The 21,324-nt window shown below is 41.3% G+C and overlaps 1 protein-coding gene across 1 annotated transcript; it reads left to right on the top strand.

The window, feature by feature from the left end:
• The first annotated feature begins 6,076 nt into the window (after positions 1–6,076).
• Positions 6,077–21,052, top strand: WNT3 (Wnt family member 3). Its single transcript, XM_073681059.1, has 5 exons — positions 6,077–6,319; positions 14,553–14,794; positions 16,414–16,679; positions 17,318–17,802; positions 20,394–21,052. Exons 1-4 carry the CDS (start codon positions 6,183–6,185, stop codon positions 17,795–17,797), a joined length of 1,125 nt encoding a protein of 374 aa, XP_073537160.1. The 5' UTR covers positions 6,077–6,182; the 3' UTR covers positions 17,798–17,802; positions 20,394–21,052.
• The last annotated feature ends 272 nt before the right edge of the window (positions 21,053–21,324 follow it).

Below are 21,324 nucleotides of genomic sequence, written 5' to 3'. Positions count from 1 at the left end.
TCTAGATTTTTAATAGTAATATGATTTTATAATTCACTCTGAGCAATTTACTTGACTAAACTGTGACTTTTTCTGACCTACCCCAATATTGTCTAAACCCACAACATCCCTAATAGACATTGATGTATAGTGGAGACATTATTTGTATACCCAGACCCAGTGAAAACCTTTACATTCCTAATATTCTTACAGCTGAGGGTTTGTTACAATTGTATTAAAGTGTACCTGTTGTTTCAGGTAGCTTTACAGAGTAAGTTGTTCTGTGTGTACATGGGGTATAACGATATTTTTGGCAATTATAGAATTAAAGTCTGCAAAGGGGAAATCTCATGAGAAATTTAGGATACATCATTAATTATTGCTCCGGAAACAGAGATTCTTGCTCTCCTCTATCCGTACTGAGCAGTGTAACCGTGAATGCAGCACTGGGGTGAGATAAAACACTTACTAGAAAGCAGCAGCAAGTGTTTCTTTACCTCTCTCACTCTGCTCCTCCCTTGTCCTCCCCCTTCTTGGTCTATAAACCTTGACAGTTATGATCTGATCACTCAGCTGGCAATCTAGTTTGTTTTAACTAAGGTCTCTTTCACACGTCAGTATCTCTAGTACTGGTATGAATGGTGACAGTTTCCACACGTACTGGAGACACTGACACCCGCAGACCCATTAAAATGTATGGGTCTGCGCACATGTCACTGTGTTTACACGGACTGTGTGTCCATGTGCTCCACACGCTGACATGTCCGTTTTTTTTTTGGATACACTGTCCACAAAAGTGCCTCACGCTGAACACATGGATGACATCCGTGTGTCATCAGTGTGACATGTACCAGCGCCTGGGAATCAGCACTACAGTTAGCGCTGTTCCCAAGCGCCGGGTGCTGAACACTGCTCTCTTCATGGTTCCCTGCAGTCGCTGCGATCAGCACCAGCAGTGACAATGATGAGGGTAGTGGTAGGTAGTGTCTGCTCCCGCAGTATCCTCACCTGTAAAAATAAGAATAAAATAATAAAATCCATATACTCACCTCTCCTGTCCCCCACTGTAATCCTCTGACCGCTGATGCAGGGGAGCCGGGGAGAATGAGCGGCTCTGGAGCTGCACTCAGTGATTGACAGGACACCGCTCCTGAGCTGCAGCTCCGGAGCCGCTCATTCTCCTCGGTCCATCGGTCAGAGGATTACAGCGGGGGACATCTCCGGACAGGTGAGTATATGGATTTTATTATCTTATTCTTATTTTTACACAGGGACACTACGGGAACAAACTACCATTACCCTCATCATTGTCCCTGCTAGTGCTGATCGCAGCGCTGGCAGGGAACCATGATGAGTGCAGTTTTCATCACCAGTACTTGGGAACAGCACTAACTGTAGAGCTGATACCCAGGCGCTGGTCCGTGTGCTCCTGATGTGGCACACGGGTGATACACGTGACACGGATATCTCCGGTACTGGTTTCTCCGATACCTTTTTTCCGGTACCGGAAATATCCGGACGTGTGAAACCGGCCTACAATGGATTTCATCAGTATTTCAAAATGAATGATAAGTTCAAGAGGAAGGGAAGGAGAAGAAGTGGCTACTAAGTGGAGAAAGAAGCATTCCCCTGATAAGATATAATACAAAGTTTCTTATATTAACTCGTACTATTGATTTATCTATTTAGGTTTGCTGAAACAACAGTGGCCATTTAGGCCTACAGTCTCCATTCACCAACAGCCAACTGATAATGAGGTCTCATTGTTAGGCGCGGGTCATACAACCGTTTTTCTATCATCTGAGAAAATCATTCCAATTATGCTAATCACACTCTGATCAGACTGTGATCAGAGTTTGATCATAGTGTGATCCGTTTTTCTCGAATGTAGCGAATAACAAAAAAAAAGTTTCTCCATCTTCTCTATTCAATCTGTCCATGAAAATCGGATGTAATCTGAGTGCAGACCAATTTTTTTCATGAACCCATAGACTTGAATGGCTGAGTGCGATCCGACTATCGGAGGCAAATCATGCATACTGCGATTTTTTTATTTTTTTTTCCTCTGACCACTCAGTCCAAGGAAAAATATCAGACTTGGGCACAGCCTCACTGAATAACATGAAGAGTAGTCCTATCTGTCAAAATGATGGAGGGCACACGTCCGATTTTTACAGTCGTGTGCATGAACCCTTATAGAGTATATCAAATGCAGTGGGGAAAAAAAGTATTTAGTCAGCCACCAAGTGTGCAAGTTCTCCCACTTAAAAAGATGAGAGAGGCCTGTAATTGACATCATAGGTAGACCTCAACTATGAGCGACAAAATGAGAAAACAAATCCTGAAAATCACATTGTCTGATTTGGAAAGAATTTTTTTTTTCAAATTTTGGTGGAAAATAAGTATTTGCTCAATTACAAAAGTTCATCTCAATACTTTGTTATATATCCTTTGTTGGCAATGACAGAGGTCTTCACAAGGTTGGCACACACTGTTACTGGTATGTTGGCCCATTCCTCCATGCAGATCTCCTCTACAGCAGTGATGCTTTGGGGCTGTCGCTGGGCAACACAGACTTTCAACTCCCTCCAAAGGTTTTCTATAGGGTTTAGATCTGGAGACTGGCTAGGCCGCTCCAGGACCTTGAAATGCTTCTTACGAAGCCACTCCTTCATTACCCTGGCGGTGTGCTTTGGAACATTGTCATGCTGAAAGACCCAGTCACGTTTCATCTTCAATGCCCTTGCTGATAGAAGGAGGTTTTCACTTAAAATCTCACGATACATGGCCCCATTCATTCTTTCATGTACACGGATCAGTCGTCCTGGTCCCTTGGCAGTGAAACAGCCCCAAAGCATGATCTTGCCACCCCCATGCTTCACAGTAGGTATGGCGTTCTTTGGATGCAACTCAGCATTCTTTCTCCTACAAACATGACAAGTTATGTTTCTACCAAACAGTTCTACTTTGGTTTCATCTGTCCATATGACATTCTTCCAATACTCTTCTGGATCATCCAAATGCGCTCTAGCAAACTTCAGACGGGTCCGGAAATGTAATGGCTTAAGCAGGGGGACATGTCTGGCAATGCACGATTTGAGTCCCTGGAGGCGTAGTGTGTTACTGATGGTAGCCTGTGTAACGTTGGTCCCAGCTCTCTAAAGGTCATTCACTAGGTCACCCCGTGTGGTTCTGGGATTTTTGCTCACCGTTCTTGAGATCATTTTGACCCCACGGGGTGAGATCTTGTGTGGAGCCCCAGATCGAGGGAGATTATCAGTGGTCTTGTATGTCTTCCATTTTCTAATTATTGCTCCCACAGTTGATTTCTTCACACCAAGCTGCTTGCCTATTGTAGATTTAGTCTTCCCAGTCTGGTGCAGGGCTACAATTTTTTTTCTGGTGTCCTTCGACAGCTCTTTGGTCTTCACCATAGTGAAGTTTGGAGTGTGACTGTTTGAGATTGCGGACAGGTGTCTTTTATACTGATAACAAGTTCAAACAGGTGCCAGTACTACAGGTAATGAGTGGAGGACAGAGGAGCCTCTTAAAGAAGAAGTTACAGGTTTGTGAGAGCCAGAAATCTTGCTAGTTTGTAATTGACCAAATACTTATTTTCCACCAAATTTGAAAACAAAGATTTCTTTCCAAATCAGACAATGTGATTTTCAGGATTTGTTTTCTCATTTTGTCTCTCATAGTTGAGGTCTACCTATGATGTCAATTACAGGCCTCTCTCAACTTTTCAAGTGGGAGAACTTGCACAATTGGTGGCTGACTAAATACTTTTTTTCCCCACTGTAAGGTTGCCTTCATTTCTATCTGTTCTCAAGATCTTTCTGCCATTCAATAGCAACTTCAAGATTTGCTTACATACTGTGGCATGTACAAGTTTGGGCACTCCTGGTCAAAATTACTATTTTTGTGAACAGTTAAGCAAGTTGAAGATGAAATGATCTCTAAAAGGCCTAAAGTTAAAGATTACACATTCCCCTTGTATTTTAGGAAAAAAAAAATATTTTCATCTTTTACATTTTAAAAATTACAAAAAAGAAAATGGACAGATGCAAAAGTTTAGGCACCCTGCATGGTTTGTACCTTGTAGCACCCCCTTTTGAAAGTGTCACAGCTTGTAAACATCTTTGTAGCCTGACAAGAGTCTTTCAATTCTTGTTTGAGGGATTTTCATTCATTCTTCCTTGGAAAATTCTTCCAGTTCTGTGAGATTCCTGGGTCATCTTGCATGCACTGCTATTTTGAGGTCTAGCCACAGATTTTGAATGATGTTCAGATCAGGGGACTGTGAGGGCCATTGTAAAACCTTTAGACTGCGCCTTTTGAGGTAGTTATTGTGGATTTTGACCTGTGTTTACGATTATTATCCATTTGTAGAAGCCATCCTCCTTTCAACTTCAGCTTTCTTCCATATGGTGTTATGTTTGCATCAAGAATTTGTTGAAATTTCATTGAATTCATTCTTCTCTTTAACTGTGAAATGTTCCCAGTGTCATTGGCAGCAACACAACCCCAAAGCATGATTGATCCACCCCCATACTTAATGGTTGGCGAGATGTTCTTTTCCTGAAATTCTGTACCCTTTTTTCTCCACACATACCTTTGATTATTGTGGCCAAAGAGTTCTATTTTAACCTCATTGGTCCACAGGACTTATTTCCAAAATGCATCAGGCTTGTTTAGATGTTCTTTTGCATTCTTTTGATGCTGAATTTTATGGCGAGGATTCAGGAGAGGTTTTCTTCTGATGACTCTTCCATGAAGGCCATATTTATGCAGTTGTCTCTGAACAGTAGAACAATGTACCACAACTCCAGAGTCTTTTATAGTCGAGGGGATTCTGATTTGCCACTCCACCAATCCTATGAGCAGCTCTCACTGAAATTTTGCTTGTTCTTCCAGACCTTATCTTGACCTCCACTGTACCTGTTAACTGCCATTTCTTAATTACATTTGAAACTGAGGAAAGGGCAACTTGAAAACGCTTTGTTATCTTCTTACAGCCTTCTCCTGATTTGTGGGCCCCCACCAGGCTAGGCAGCTGCTTAAAAGAACCCATGGCTGCTGTTTTTTGCCACAAGGTTAGAGGAGGCTGGGTTTTTATAAAGCTGGAAAATTTGCTTCACCTGACCTTTCCTAACAATGCTAGTGAACAAGCCACAACCCTAACAGGCTAATTAAGGTCTGAAACTTTGGTCAAAGTTATCTGAGCGTATCTCCATGGATGCCCAAACTTTTCCATTGGCCCATTTTCCTTTTTGCACTTTTTAAAAATGAAAAAAATATATATATATTTTATTTTGCATAAAATACAAAGGAAATGTGTCATCTTTAACTTTAGGCCTTTTAGAGATAATTTCACCTCCAACTTGCTTAACTGTTCACAATAACAGTAATTTTGACCAGGGGTGCAGAAACTTTTACATGCCACTGTAGGTAGTAAATCGGTTCTGGTCACATGCTGGACAAACTGCCCTGAAAGCTGAACTCTAACAAGCCACGTGCCTATGTGATTATCATATAACGGGGACAGAATTTTAGTCTCTGGAAATAAACAAAAACCGCTTGCCACTTATTGACAGCAAGCAGAGATCTTGAGAACTGTAAAGGAATTTGTGCACAAATTATAATTCATCATTATATTATTAATTTTATGATTCCTAATTTTACAAAGAAGAAATGAACATGTCGGCACAAACTACAAGTCTTAATAAGCCCAAATTATTCTAGGAGTTGCACTTAGGTAGGAGATCACTGGTACAGAGCCTGTTGCACTTGGTACAAGTCTCAGGGCTTAAAGTGAACAGGCAATCTAGGGCTGGTAATAACCATTATCATCCCAGGGCTACGCAGAACATACCACCGAAAACTAGTACAAATCATCTGTCAGCAGTAGGATGGTACACACAATGGCAGTGCATGGGGCACAGTGTGTAAAGACTCCTAGATCATACAGACACAAGGGAAGATGATGAGTAGGAGGCTGCATAGATGAGCTTTGCTGAGGAGGGGGCAGCTGAATTTAGGGAGGATTCTCTTACCTTGTCTCATGGCTCTGGGATTGGTTGTCTGGTGACATCCAGCTTTCCTCTCCTTGTCATGATCAGGGGGCAGAGTATAAAATTCTCAGCACCTCTTGTCCCCCCAAACAGGCACTCAGCAAGAGGACAAACCCAGCTTCTCATGGGATGATCCTCACTTTCCCACCAAGGTCTCCTGACTTCCCCATCACCTCCATCATTCCCCCCATGGACGGGCTCCATACACTGCACTTCCTCTGGCTCTTCTCCGCTGCCCCCGTCCTGGCAGGTTATCCTATTTGGTGGTAAGAATTTATTGTATACCTTTATTTTTTGACATATTATCTATATTCAGCGTTGACGGTACTTGGTATGGTCTACTTGGCACAGAGCTGAGTTTGTCATTTAGCACAACTCATCATGATATCGCAATACCCTATGGGCAGTGTAGGAAACCCTCTTGTATTATCTGAATCTGAGCGTTATGATGATGGCGGCTACATGGCACACTCAGCTCTGCTACATCTGCACTGTAGGGAATAGATGCCTAGTGTCAGGCGTGTCTGCTGCTGAATCCTGATAATGGGAAATCGTTTCACTTCCTTCGCTGGTAGTAATTCAGCTTCCTCGCTTTTTCTTATTGAAGGTTTGATCCGATTATGCAATTCAGGCGTTTTAATAAAATATCCCAGTGCAAAAATATACACGCCCCAATATATAGTGAAAACACATCTAGATTAATGTAGAAATTGTCTGATAGAGAAGAGAGCATGGAGCCAACATAACATATGTAATAACATAGAACGGTGCGCTCCAATGATAGGCCTATGTGCAGAGTATTCAGAGATTTTCACCCCTCTTTATATTTCTATAGAGCCTGGTGTGTTTTTTACATAATTATATATTACATATAATTACGTGGTAATAAAACATGTTATTTCAGAGCGGAATATAAAACTTGATGGTTCTGCCCCAATTACAACTCATGAGGAGTAGTGCTGGGATTACTATAATCCTCATACAAATCTATTCATCAGATTTTTGTATTTCTATGGGATTATAGTGAAAAAAAATGTTATATATGACTTGATAGGAAATGAATGAGTGTGTCCTGAAAACTTCTATACCTTTCTGAGGAGCTGTAGAAACTGTGAATGTGGAGGTGAAGCATACCCCAAATATTGACATAGGCCCCCATTAACCCGACAGGCCAGAAGAGTGTCCTTCTTTGGGTTGGTATATGTCAGTATACTTTTTACTGTATATTAGAGCACTTTACTATGTAAAGGCATCCTGAATATATACAGTTGCATAGAGGAGACTTTAATTAGAGGTGTATGTCAAGAATATCTCTGGCATAAATCTCCAATGGAAAAGGTCACAGTGTGAATAGAGCATAGAAAACATTTTGTTAATTTCCTCCCCATTTTCAGGACCCTTTTGCTGTCAGTGAATGGAACTATTTCTATACATGTGCTAAAAAACTATACAGACCCAATACTTACACCTGAGGATTATAACATGGTAAAAACAAACTTTGTCTGATACAGTGTAACAAAAAAAAGGAGATTTGTGCTGCCTGACTTGGTCGGGACTGTTTTGGACCCTTGATATAAATCTTGAATTTTCTCATTCACTGACAGCAAAGAAAGATTTGATTGCGTCAATTCTTGATATAAATTGTGACCTCAAAGTTTGCAGTTCACCTGACACTATAAACTGTCCTAGACGCTCGCTAGATGTGAAAAGTGTCAAGAAATGTGGGCATGCTTTTCTACAAGTAGGTCTGATCTCAAAGTTTAAGGACTCACAAATAGAACATGAACCCATTATAATCTATGGCGCTGTTCACATGTCTGAGCTTGCTTTGCAGACTGTGCGTCGCACAAAAAAAAATCACGGCGATACATCCGTTTTCAATCTGTATCTTGGATCAAAATTACCCATACAAGTCTATGGGTCTGCGAAACCCATGGATGCCATCGGTATACAGTCCACGTGCTGTCCGTGATTGACATTGTGCAATGGATAGAAGAAGCTTTGTCATTTAATTATTTATTTAAATCACTGATGAAACTCTGATGGTAAAAACTGACACCCTGACCAATGTCGGATGACAATCGGAACGTTTTTTTTTTGCGTAAGTGAAAAATCACCAATGTCTGAATGAGGCATAAACACATTTACTTACCCTGGCTTCACATATGAGGTTTTTTTCTCATACATGCAAAACATATCTTTTTTATATCGTGTTGGATCACTTTTTGCAATCCGCTTGTCGTCTGTTTTTATCAAATGAAAAAAACCAAAAACCTAAAATAATAGCTTGTCCTATCAACAACCCGGTGAGAAACGGAAGAGAGCAATTTGATTTTTTTTCACGGACACATTCACTTAAATGGGCGACAACATGGGTCACAGTAGGACAGTCGGCCATCTATCTTTTAATACACGGATAACACATGTGACTGGGCCCTCAGAAAAAAAAAAAAGCTAGAAAATGGCACAAGTTTTTGCCCAAATTTTCGGAGTTTTTAAGACATATTGAGGGGGTGCGCTTTTTAATAAAACTGGTAAAAATCGCTACTCAAAATTAGTAATTCTACATCCCTTGAAATGCATATAGATGTAACATGACTACAATTAAACGGGGGCATGTACAGACAATGAAGACATTATAGAATAACACATAACTCAGATGCCAAAAGGAGTGAGGGCCCTGCTCGCAACCTTACAATCTATAAGGAAATAGGGGGGACATAGGATAAAAAGTGCTTGTTATGTAAGGTCCAGAGATCATTATGATAAATAGGGGATAAAGCCAGTCTACTACATCCAAATACATAAAGGATATATCACACAAGTCACCTACCCATGATGGAACTGGTGATTCCTGCATTTTGCGGGAAAATTTCTTAAAAAAAAAATGGATAAGAGAAATGATGATACATCATTTATGTAAAAATGTGAAAAATAAAATAAATAAATGCTCCTTGCTGCTTCTGCAACTTACAAAGCCATGAATGGCCGGCCGTGTTATATATGATGAGAGATGATTTTGCCTAGCGGTGCTTCACTCTGGCTCGTGGGAATCTCCACTGTATGATGTCTATATGGGATATATTAATAGTTATTTTAATGAGACATCCTCTCCCCTTTAGCTGGAACTATATTAAATATCAGATGTTGTTTTAGAAACTCTGTGCAAATTTGTATCATTGTATAAAATCAGTGATTAATGCTTAGCATTAAATTCCTCACTGATCAACAGAGAAGATTGATCCCAGTCAGAATGAAGGTGAGTGGAGCTAAGCTGCAGTACCAGGCAGTACCAGACAAACAAACAAGGCGCTGTTCCTGTGTAGACAGTGAGAGTACGCTTCCCAACTCATCAAACCTATTGCCTAAGTTAGGCCAGGGGCATAACAATAGTGGGTGAAGGTGTTGCAGAATATCACCCCTGGGCCCTGCAGTGGAGCCTATATGAAAGACTAATACTACTAAAGGCTTGTGAAAGTTGGGGGCCATGTTAGATATTTTGCATTTAAGCTCATGAATGTCACCTTAATCCACTGCTACTGGCAAACGTTTTAATGAAGAAGATGAAGATTAGGACCACTAGATCATCACCTTACTATCAGCCCAAGCCTGTTATGACTTTAAAGAAGCACGCCTCCCATAATCCTCTTAATATATTGCAATCATCATATTATATAACACTGTGTACTTACAATTGCTCATTTTGCCTTTCTACCCAGTTATTTCCTCTCTTTGCTCTATGTAGAAACAGGAAGTCTCTTTTCCCTGCAAAAATCATTCCCCTCTTCAACTCCTGACCCAGCTGCTCCTTCCTCCCCACTGCCAGGGACATTTGCAGTGACTTAAGATTCATGCTGGGAAAATTGACCTGTTTCTACATAGAGCTTAGAAGGATTCATCTAGTCGGTTTTTAATCATATGACGTCATAGACCTAATGGAAAGTAGAAGAATTAGCTGGATAGAAAGGCAAAATGAGCAATTGTAAGTACAGAGTGCTGTATAATATGATGACTGCAATATATGAAGAGGATAAAAACTTTGATGGGAGGAGGAGGAGTGCTACTTTATTGTGAGTAGAGCCTAGATGCAGGATGTGAGATACCAAATCTCCAGTGGCACTGTGCAGGGAAAGAAGGATGGCTGCTGTACTGCTGTCTGGTCTGTGGTCCCCTCATTTCCAGCAGTCACCCCTATACCTTTAACCCATAAGGAACTGGATTTATGCAAAAAAAAAAGCATACTCTTGTCAGACGTCTAGATTGTCTCGACACACCTTATTTTCAATTGAATTACAAAACATAATTGAATACACTTTCTAATGCATAGGCAAAAACCCCAAAAACAATTTTTACAATTTATTTTTTTCCACAATGGTAGTCTATGGTAGATATACAACTGTAAATCTAGGTGATATACATTAGGAGCGGACATCAAAAGCAGTTTGAGCAGTCGCTCAAACTGAAATGCCTCAATGAGAGTGAGAGTTCATGCTGACTGTCATATTACGACTGTTCTGTACAGTGCCGTAATAGGGTTGTCATAGAGGTGCTTGAGGCCTTGACCGTGTTTCCAGTTATTGTACCTCTGTACGATTCCAACAGAAAAAAATAAAATTGTGGCATGATCCTGCAGACTCCATATGTATCTGCGTACTAGTCAGTTCATATCCTTGTGGATAAAACTGGTGCTACATAGTGACTTACGCCGTGCTACATGTCACGTGGCCAAATATTGCTAGGTGTTGCTGCTACACGGCAGCATAATACAAGTGACTGGGGTCACATTAAGACCCTGAGCGTAGTGCGACCATGGCAAATAAGTCTTAAAAAAAACGTACCCAGTTGAAAATTTTGAGACTTCCTAGCAGCAGTACCACAGAGGTCGCAATTAGTGTTGAGCGATACCTTCCGATATCGGGAAATATCGGATCGGATTGGATCGGACCGATACCCAAACAATATCGGATATCGCCGATTCCGATACCGGAAACCAATGCAAGTCAATGGGACAGAAATATCGGAATGAAAATAAACCCATTCTTTCCTTGTAGGTTAGTTCTACATGAAGGAAAACAACTAAGAATAATGTAGAATGTATTACATGAAAAGCCGGCAATTCATCAGCGGCATACACCGGTACCCGACAATTTACAACAGAAGGAATAGAACATCACACATAGATTAGATAGATAGAAACATGTCAGTCATATATATAATAAGTACAGTGACAGTGTTGGTTACTGTACTTGTCATTTAGTGTAAAGGATTTATTAAAAAAAATAACAGTGTTTTCATGCACCGTCTCTTTAAAAAAGCCGGCCGGCAATTCAGCAGCGGTACCCGACAATTTACAACAGAAAGAATAGAGAATCACACATAGATTAGATAGATAGAAACATGTCAGTCACATATATAATAAGTACAGTGACAGTGTTGGTTACTGTACTTGTCATTTAGTGTTAAAATAAAGGATTTGTTAAAAAAAAAATTGGCGTGGGGTTCCCCGTAATTTTAGTCTCTAGAGGAGGTTAAGCAGACGGCTGGGGCAGATGTTTGAAGCCTGGGAAGGGGGTAATACCCACGGAGCTTCCCAGGCTACTAATATCAGCCCCCAGCTGAATACCTAGCCTTTACTAGCTAAAAAAATGACGTGGGGTCCCCCCTATTTTAATAGCTAGCACAGGCTAGGCAGACAGCTGGGGGCTGATATTAATAGCCCAGGAAGGGTGCCATGAATATTGGCCCCCTCCCAGGCTAGAAACACCAGCCGTCAGCCGCCCCAGAAATGGCGCATCCATAGGATGCACCAATTCTGGCACTTAGCCTCGCACTTCCCACTGCCCTGTAGCGGTGGCAGTGGGGTAATAGGGCTGGGGTTGATGTCAGCTTATAATGCCATCTGACATCAAGCCCAGGTTAGTAATGGAGAGGCGTCTATAAGACACCCCCATTACTAACCCCATAGTCAAAGTTAAAAAAAAACCACAAACACCCAAAATAAAGTCCTTTAATTGAAATAAACACACAATTCTTTATTGTTCTAAATTAAACCATACTTACCATCACGCCCATTCCAGCTGAAGCCAACGATCTCCTGCAATAAAAGTAAAATAATAAAGCAACCTCATCCTTACCTTTCCATGGTTCCCACGACAGCTTCAGCTCTGCTACATTCACATGACAGGCTGGATCGCAGCAGAAAGCTGCCATCCAGCTTGCCATGCCGCAGAGACTGATAACTAGCAGCTTCTTTTTCTGGTTACATGATCACAATTGGTGCTGGCGTCATGACCTGCAGCTTGTAATAGGCTTATAAAAATCACTAGGAGAGTTCATTTTGCCAGGTATGTGAATAAATTAGGACAAAAGCAAATTCCACTCTGCACATCCGGTGAAGCAGCTACTCTCTTATTCATGGCGTCTTGTTCATCTCCTTGAGGTGTCTCAGGCTGTGGCTAGGACTTGTGGACTGGCCGCTCTATTGCCGGTGATGAATGTTTTCCTGGTGGATTATGCAGTCATGGAGGCCTCATTACAATAAAGTTGCAATGTATCTTTCTCACCAATATCTTGCATATTTGGTCAGACTATGAGACATGGCTACCGTACCGACCTGGATGGATGTTATTAACCCGAGAAGGATTACCCCAGCTGCATGAAGTAGGATGGGTTACCAATAGGTAATATCCGGGGCATCCTAATCCTTCTTATTGTTAGAGGATTAGGCTGTGGGATGATCAGTATTGTCTAGCAAGGCTCTGTCTGGTGGGATACGCTGAGGATATGGGGGTCTTAAGCCCTATGTAATGAGGTCTCCCTGAGGAACAGGAGAGTAAGATCGCTTATGCATTTAGTATGTCCGGCTCTTAGTATCTAAGAATGGGCTGGAGGTACATAAATCCTCAAAATCTCCAAGCTACATTGTTATCAGAAGTTTAGAAATTGTTTCATTTGTGACTTCACGATGAAAAGACTCTTGTAGAAGAGTCTAGAAGGAGCTGGAGCACGGAGAATTATGTTTGGACATGAGTATCAACATAAATGAGATTAGAATCCCAACTCAGATCGGTTCCTTAATCTCGTTCATTACTTACGTTTACCACCATCAAGACGGGTTCCAGTACGGAAAGAACTCGAAAGTGGAATGAATATAATTGATAGAATGACTAGATATTGGTTTCTATATAAATCCTGTTGGGTACTATACTTATCACCCACATCCTTAACTTCTAGTATTAGGGAATTGTCTCTTACTGTAGGTGAAGGTTGGAGCCTTCTCTCCTGGACCTAGTAGCGTGAAGTGGTCTACCTCTATGGCACATATCTGGCTGAACAAACCCTAGGAGCCAGGTAGCTGGGCATAAACAACTAGTGGCTACTTTTTTTCTTTCGAAGTGTACGAAAATAAACTTTAGAGCAATCAACCATTACAGTCACATGAAGTTGCCCAAATTTTGCAACTCAGTGCGAGTTTACATTGCACAACAGCCCTAACTTGTGCATTGGTTATAGGAAAGTTCTCAAAATTAGTTAGATTTTTAAAGGGCCTCTGAAATCTTAGAATTGATTGACTTCTGTGGGAAACATCACCATTTTTCCTTGCACCAGTTGCAATAAATTTATATTGAGTCTCCAAGAAAATTGACACCAGGTGATAATACCTATCACTATACTGAGAATATACACAGTAAAGCCTCATTCAGATGTAGATTTTTTCACATACATGTTGTATCCACATTTTTCACAGATAGAACACGTTCCCATCTAGTCTATGTAGCTGATGACATGTTCTTTCGCAGACAGAGCGATCTTTAAAAGGAAACTGAGACATGTCTGTATTCCTATCTGAGATATGGATCAACCACACCCATTGAAATCAATCGGTCCATGAAAAAACAGACAGCATGCAAATGACATTTGTGTGTCATCCAATCCAGTTTTTCATTGTTTAATGAGTAGGAGAAGCTTGGATTTTTTTATTTTTTGCATACGAAAAAAACAGATGCCACACTGATGGTAAAGTGGACTCTTGGACAAAAATTTTATGAAAATGTAATCCATCACACTGATGAAAAATGTTCCATTTTGTCTTGTATTCCTAAGGGCTATTTCAGATGTCCATGATCATAAGTCCGATCTTGGATTGCAGTGCACAGACCAGCCGATCATATCCCGACCCCGAGCGGGATAGCTTCATATATTTCTATGTCGGGTTGGGAGATGTGCTGCCAGTCCATGCATTGCATTCCAAGATTGGACCAATGTTCACAGACATCTGAAAGAGCCCAAAGAATGATCTTAAGATGATTCTGGGAATAGGGGACAATTCATGAAATGTAGCATGATAGAAGACTGCAGCTTTGCCGAGAGCAACCAATCAGATGACAGCTATCAACTTTCCAATGGCATATAGAAAATGAGAGCTGTGATCAGATTGATAAGTTATAACATGATCTTTCTTCAGACAAAGTAAATTTTCTCTTACTTTTCCAACCACAGGTCCCTAGCCCTGGGTCAGCATTACAGCTCTCTAGGATCACAGCCCATTCTGTGTGGATCTATACCAGGTCTGGTGCCTAAGCAAATACGATTCTGTCGAAATTACATTGAAATCATGCCTAGCGTGGCAGAAGGAGTGAAATTGGGGATCCAGGAATGCCAACATCAATTCAGGGGCAGGAGATGGAACTGTACCACCATTCATGACAGCCTCGCCATCTTTGGACCAGTGCTCGATAAAGGTATAAACTAAGCATTGTTGGGTGACCCACACTTACTGTAGATACTTCATGACAGTAATAAAACCTAGATATGTAGTAATGTCAGCAAGGCATTCTAGATGAATAGTTATCTACATTATAGTTATATATAATATAGAAGAATGGCTATAGACCATTTATTATCTCCATACAGTGCCAGCCCAATGCCATATAGTCATAATTAGAGATGAGTGAATCAATTTGATGCAAATTGAATTCGTGTCATATTTTTGGCAATTTGCTGAACCCCCGCGAATTGAAGAAATTGTGATTCACTTCACGTGAATCGCCTAAAATGGCCACCAAAATTTTACACATTGCAGATTACATCAAGCAGAACTGGCTCAAATGACCCCAGGCACAGACAGATGGGCTTCCCCATTATACATTCTGGCTATCATAGGACATGGTATAGCACAGCCTATCAGAAGGGAGTACCACAGCCTGTGGAGGGCTCACGTGGCATAACAATGTCATGTGAGACCCGGAGCTGATAACGCTAGAACGGTATCTGTATGGGAGGGGAGTATAGGGTATTTTTATTTTAGAAGGGGGAATATAGTATTTCACAAGGGGTTCTCCTCTACTAGGACTAGTTTAAGGTAGTATTTGAGAAGTTTTTGTACATTGCATTTATTTTGCTTCCTTTCATTTGGTGGATCATGCGGGCAGACGCAGACCTGACTTCTGTGTTTTGCCGTCACTCCCTTTTTCTGCCTGGTTTTTCAATCATCTCAGAGGATCATAAGAAAATATACAGCGACCCATCACATAGGCAGCGAGATGAGCAAGTTCCCAGAGATGACAAGAGCCTATGCAGGTTCTGCTCTCACACAGGCTCCCAGCTCAGTAACACTAAGTGAATGAGTGAAATGAGCTTAGTGCAGGATGAAAGGGGTTTAAGCCTCCTCCCCACTGTGAGGCTGAGAGGGGCTCTGAGCCCAGCAGGACTCTAGAACTATTCACACGCCCTTTCACTGCTCCCCCCAGACAGAAAGGGGTCTCCACAAGCAGGGGACAGTGCACAGTCTGCACACAGTTGCCTGTTGCTACGAAATGGCAGGGAAATGGCAGTCTGGTCACACGCAGGTCCCAGAGACGTCCATCATTATATCTCTAATACACTGTGACACCAGCACACAAAGGGGAATTGAGTGTCTCAGCAGGTAACTGGCCGCACTGGGAAGAGGAGGGAGAAGTTTTTAATAAGGGGCTTAATCCCTCCTCTCCATCATACAGAGATCGACACTGTGCTCTCCTGTATTCTTCTTGATGCACACATATTTTTCGTATTTGTGCATATACCAATCCTATACACTGGTTCTAGGGTTTTTGTGCATTTTAAGCTCTTTTTTGTACTAAGCCATTTATTGCAGCAGAATAAATCACAGTAGGTTACTTTGTACATGGATTTGAGAAGCATATATAGTAATTTTGTGGCCCTTTACAACAGTGTGACCAATTCCACCATTTCTTTACTAGTCAGTGCCGAATTCCACCAATTGTTGATGCAGAATTTGTAAATATTCTTCTATAATTAATGATATTATTCTAATCTAATTCTATATGTGTGTTCCATTACTATCCTTTGTCTTCTCCAGCCACTCGGGAGTCCGCCTTTGTTCATGCCATCGCTTCAGCCGGTGTGGCCTTTGCTGTGACCCGTTCCTGTGCAGAAGGCAGCTCCACCATCTGTGGGTGTGATTCCCACCATAAAGGCTCATCAGGAGAGGGATGGAAGTGGGGAGGCTGCAGTGAAGATGCAGACTTTGGGGTCCTGGTGTCTCGGGAGTTTGCAGATGCCAGAGAGAATCGTCCAGATGCCAGATCAGCCATGAATAGACATAATAACGAGGCTGGGCGAGCGGTGAGTAAACACAAGTTGAGTATGTTGGGAAGAAACAAAAACTAAACTACCAAACTTATACAAGACAATGATTGAAGAGGAGATGTTAATTGTCATAGACAACAAGACAAAATTTGCTTTCTCCCATTGATACATAAAGACCAATAAATAAAGCTGGTACCTGAGCCAATGATGGATGATCATCACAAATCCTTAAAGGAAATGACCATTTGCGTAACCAATTTTTCTTCGTGTTTCATGAAATGTTAATAGAAGTAGCTTTCCTTATTGTCTTGATTAGATATCTATTGTTGTGTGCCCACAGTTCCTACTCAGATCTATGGGTTTCCATGATTACAGATTACAAATAAACCCAGTGCAGACATACTTCATATCGCCTGTCCACTACTTCCTGGTACTTTACCAAGAAGAAAGGGACAGATGGTGTAGTTTTATCCTGCAAGAAAACTCCATTCCAAGTCTGTTTATAGTCTCTATCCATGGAGACACATAGGTCTACATAGGAGCTGTAGCCACAAAATGGTATAAGATATTTCATCAAGTATTGCTGCTTTACTTGTTAATTTAGATGACTTGAAGCCATACAAATTATAGTTCGCCTTTCAGTAAGTACAGTATTTGTATTTTTCTCCTCATAGACCATCTTGGATCACATGCATCTCAAATGCAAATGTCACGGTCTTTCTGGGAGCTGTGAGGTGAAGACTTGCTGGTGGTCCCAGCCGGATTTCCGAGCTATTGGTGATCATCTAAAAGATAAATATGACAGTGCCTCAGAGATGTCTGTTGAGAAACACAGGGAGTCACGTGGAATGGTGGAGACCCTCAGGGCCAAATATTCATTATTTAAACCCCCCACTGAGAGGGACCTGGTGTATTACGAAACATCCCCTAACTTCTGTGATCCCAACCCAGAGACTGGCTCTTTTGGAACCAGGGGACGTTCCTGCAATGTGACTTCCCATGGGATAGACGGCTGTGACCTGTTATGCTGTGGACGGGGTCACAATACCCGGACAGAAAAACGCAAGGAGAAATGCCACTGCATTTTCCACTGGTGCTGTTATGTGAGCTGCCAGGAATGTGTGAGGATCTATGATGTCCACACCTGCAAGTGACACAGGTACAGGGAGCCACCACCAAAACACCATACAAAACGCTCTGCTAGTTACACGCTTTTCATTTTGTAAGATCATAGAAAACTCCAATGTTAGATGGTATTATAAAAACATGGCTTCCAAATATGGCGCCACTCTTCATGGATGCTCTGTCTAGTATTGCATCATCTCATCCCCATTTAAGGAACGGAGCTGAAATATCATATACAGCATATAGACAAGAGGGGCGCTTTAATTCCCTAAGATCCCGGGGATCAAAATACTGGTGTAAAATTCTTTAAAAAGTCAGAAATATTTTGCTCATCATGGAATTGCGCAAAAATTTTGCGGCTTTTTGCATTTTCACACCAGTTTGAAGCTTCTCTGCCACAATAAGTGGAGCTGGGGAGGGGGTGGGACATTGTGTGGATATGTCCACATGTCAAATTCAGGAAACGAACCTGTGTTTTTTATGCCAGAAATATTACTCCAGTCCCTGAGCCACTGAAGAGATTCACTAATTCATTAATTGGCGTGCTCCTCTTAATGAAGTATGATGTGCCATATTCATTAAGACAATGTCCTGTAGAAAAGCCTGTTGAGGAATATTTTAGTGTTGCTAAGCAGAAGCCTAAATATATATTCAGCTGAGGCCTTGTGCACATCTCAGTTTTGTATGGAGCTGCCATAGAAGTGTATGAATATTTCATATCTTAGGAAAGATTCATCAAGACTACCGTTGATAACGCTGGTCTTGATAGAGAGATGTGCTGGAGTCAGGCGCACCTGATTCATGAAAAGGCATACGGCTCTTCGTGAATCCAGATTGTTGGATGAGTGGCGTGCGCTCCAGTTTCTGCTGGTATAAGAATTGTGGTTTAGCAAACATTGCGGCTTGTCATGAAGTAGACCAGTGGCGGTCACCGCGGCCTTGCCCAGCCCCAGCTCTGCACACTTTGTTAGAGCTGGGCGATAATGGTGTGAGAACATAAAGTCTTAGAATTTTAGTGCAGCCTCAAGCTGTGCCAAAATGATGCGACTTTTCAAAACTTTTTAAGCCAAAATATTGTTTTTTGTTTTTAAGGCCACGGCCCCACTATCAGTATTCGGTCAGTATTTTTTCTCAGGAGTGGGAGCCAAAACCAGATGAGGAACAATCAGAGGAAAGGTATAATAAAAACAAGTCACCAATTCTGCATTTATCACCCACGCCTGGTTTTGGCTCCGACTCCTGAGAAAAAATACTGACTGAATACTGACCAAATACTCATAGTGGGGCCGTGGCCTAAGAATTGGGCTCATTTGGGTTTTTTGTCTGTCAGATTCCTCATCAGATTCAACTAAACTTGAGATTTTCCATCAGGTTTCATATGTGCAGTTATTGTTTCTGGAGGAGAATTTCTTACTTATGTTGAAGTAATCCTAAGAATATTGGATTAAAGTTCATTTTACAGAATAGTTTTCATAAATAAGTAAAAATCCTAAATTAAAAGACTTGTGACATAATTTCGATAGTTGTTAAGATTTGTCGAGAAAATTCAGCAGAAAAACTAATTCGGCCTGTATAGTCAGGGACGGCAATTCAACTCCTACTGGTCAAAGGAACACTGAAAAGTTCATGAAAGTATATGACAAGAGTGCTGATTTTATAATAATTAGCAGTTATGACAATTATTTATTAAAGGGGTTTTCTGGTATCAATATATTGATGACTTATCCGTAGGGTCCGACACCCTCACCGATCAGCTGTTACAAGCTCTGCTAGCAGCCGGATGTAAACACTTGGAACGGAGCTGCACTGCACAGCAGTGTAGTGGCTACTCCCGAGTACTGCAGAGCAGCTCCTAGTTCAATGTGTTTATATCTGTAAACCACCGGTGCTTGTAACAGCTGATCGTTGAGGGTGCCATGTATTTTGCCTCTTTAGCGGGGCTACTGGCCCTGCTGATTCCGTGCATCATCTATGGACTATATGCTACCATGATACAGCCTGGGTGAGCTGATAATTTTCTTATTGAACTCCATTTATGTCGTTTTTTCTTAAAGTGTCCATTGGTTCAGACAGGCACAGAAACATAGTCTACTACATTTCTGTGCCAGTCTGAACAGACAGACACTTTCAGTCTATCGCTCCATCGGGGGTTTGTCTGAATCCCATTTTAGGGGGATTCCGGTAGAATCTTAATCGCACTGTAGAAAGCGCAGTGTGAATAGGGCCTAGCCAGCTGCCGCTTAAGCTTTTACCAGCTGATCGGCAGGAGTGTAGGACCCGTACCTATCTGATATTGATTCGGAGCTCTTTAAATTCTTAATATTTGAAGTTTTGTTTTCACCTAAAGGTAGCAGGGCAGACACTTAAGGGGAGCTTACTGCATACTGTTATAAATAATAATACCACAGTATGCAGTATTGCTCCCTCTAGTGGTGACTTTAGACAGCCAGTACTTTTATTTTTTCTATCTGTCTATACATTTGACTTCTTTCAGAAAATGGAACTCAAAGCTCTATAAAAAATATATTAAAATATGGATCAGCACAGAATTTGTTCCTAAAAACCGCATTATGATACAGGTTCCAGTACTTGAATATGAAAAAGCTATTGTTCTTTTATCCACAGGCACCTGAAAATGTGAGTACCGTAATCATCACCAAGACTGTCCCTTACCAGAATCACCAGGTTTATAGGACACTCCAGCCAGAATCATACATTGATGAGCAAAGTCAACCTGGAGGAATCTACACTGTCACCTTAAGGCTGATGGGTGTCTTATGTTATCACATTCTCTTTCTTTTCTGGACATTACACCGGTAGCGGAGTTGGTCTTGTGGGTTATCCCTAATACATAAGGGACAATCAAGTGGCGGGAAAATTAGGGACAAATTGGCATCTCATAAATCTAAAACTAAGATTAGTTACATAAAGATGCATCAGATGAGAAGAGCAGTAGCGGAGAGGACTTCCAATGTTGTGCACTGGCTGGCGGCATTTATAGGTAATGTACCTCCATATATCAGGAGGAATGCGCTCCCCGGAGTTATGTGTCAGCATCTCTCTGTGACAGGACGATGTCAGACTTCCAGCGGTCCATCCAAAGCTTTCCATCTGCTTCATAGAATTTTATATTCAGAATCATTTTTATAAACCTTATTTATTACACAGTGTATATATCCTATATGCCGTAACTAAGAGTATATATAATATATTATAAATATATATTTGGATCAAAACACCTTTGTGTGCCGTGCAGGTGTTATTTTGTTTCATATGCGAAACGTTGCTATTAATGGGGTTGGTCAAAATGCTTTTTTCCACATCTGTCCATGGGGTGTGTCTCCTTAAATTACAGGTCTTACCCATTCAGCTTCAATACCAGACACCGCCCATATACTAGTGGCGCTGTTTATGGAACTTCCTGTTCACAAGGCTACATTGTGGTTAAGGCTATATTTTAAAAATATTTAGATTTTAAAGAAGTAGTCCACTACCTGGACATCCCCTTTTTTAAAATAAGTTATCCCCCTTGTAAAATAAAAACAACATATGGTCA

The sequence above is a fragment of the Phyllobates terribilis genome, unplaced genomic scaffold (genome assembly GCF_046119375.1).
Source record: "Phyllobates terribilis strain yellow unplaced genomic scaffold, ASM4611937v1 Scaffold_5__5_contigs__length_657084704, whole genome shotgun sequence".
NCBI classification, from domain to species: Eukaryota; Metazoa; Chordata; class Amphibia; order Anura; family Dendrobatidae; genus Phyllobates; species Phyllobates terribilis.
Note: the sequence above shows the minus strand (reverse complement) of the source record. Positions and strands in the feature narration are given on the sequence as shown.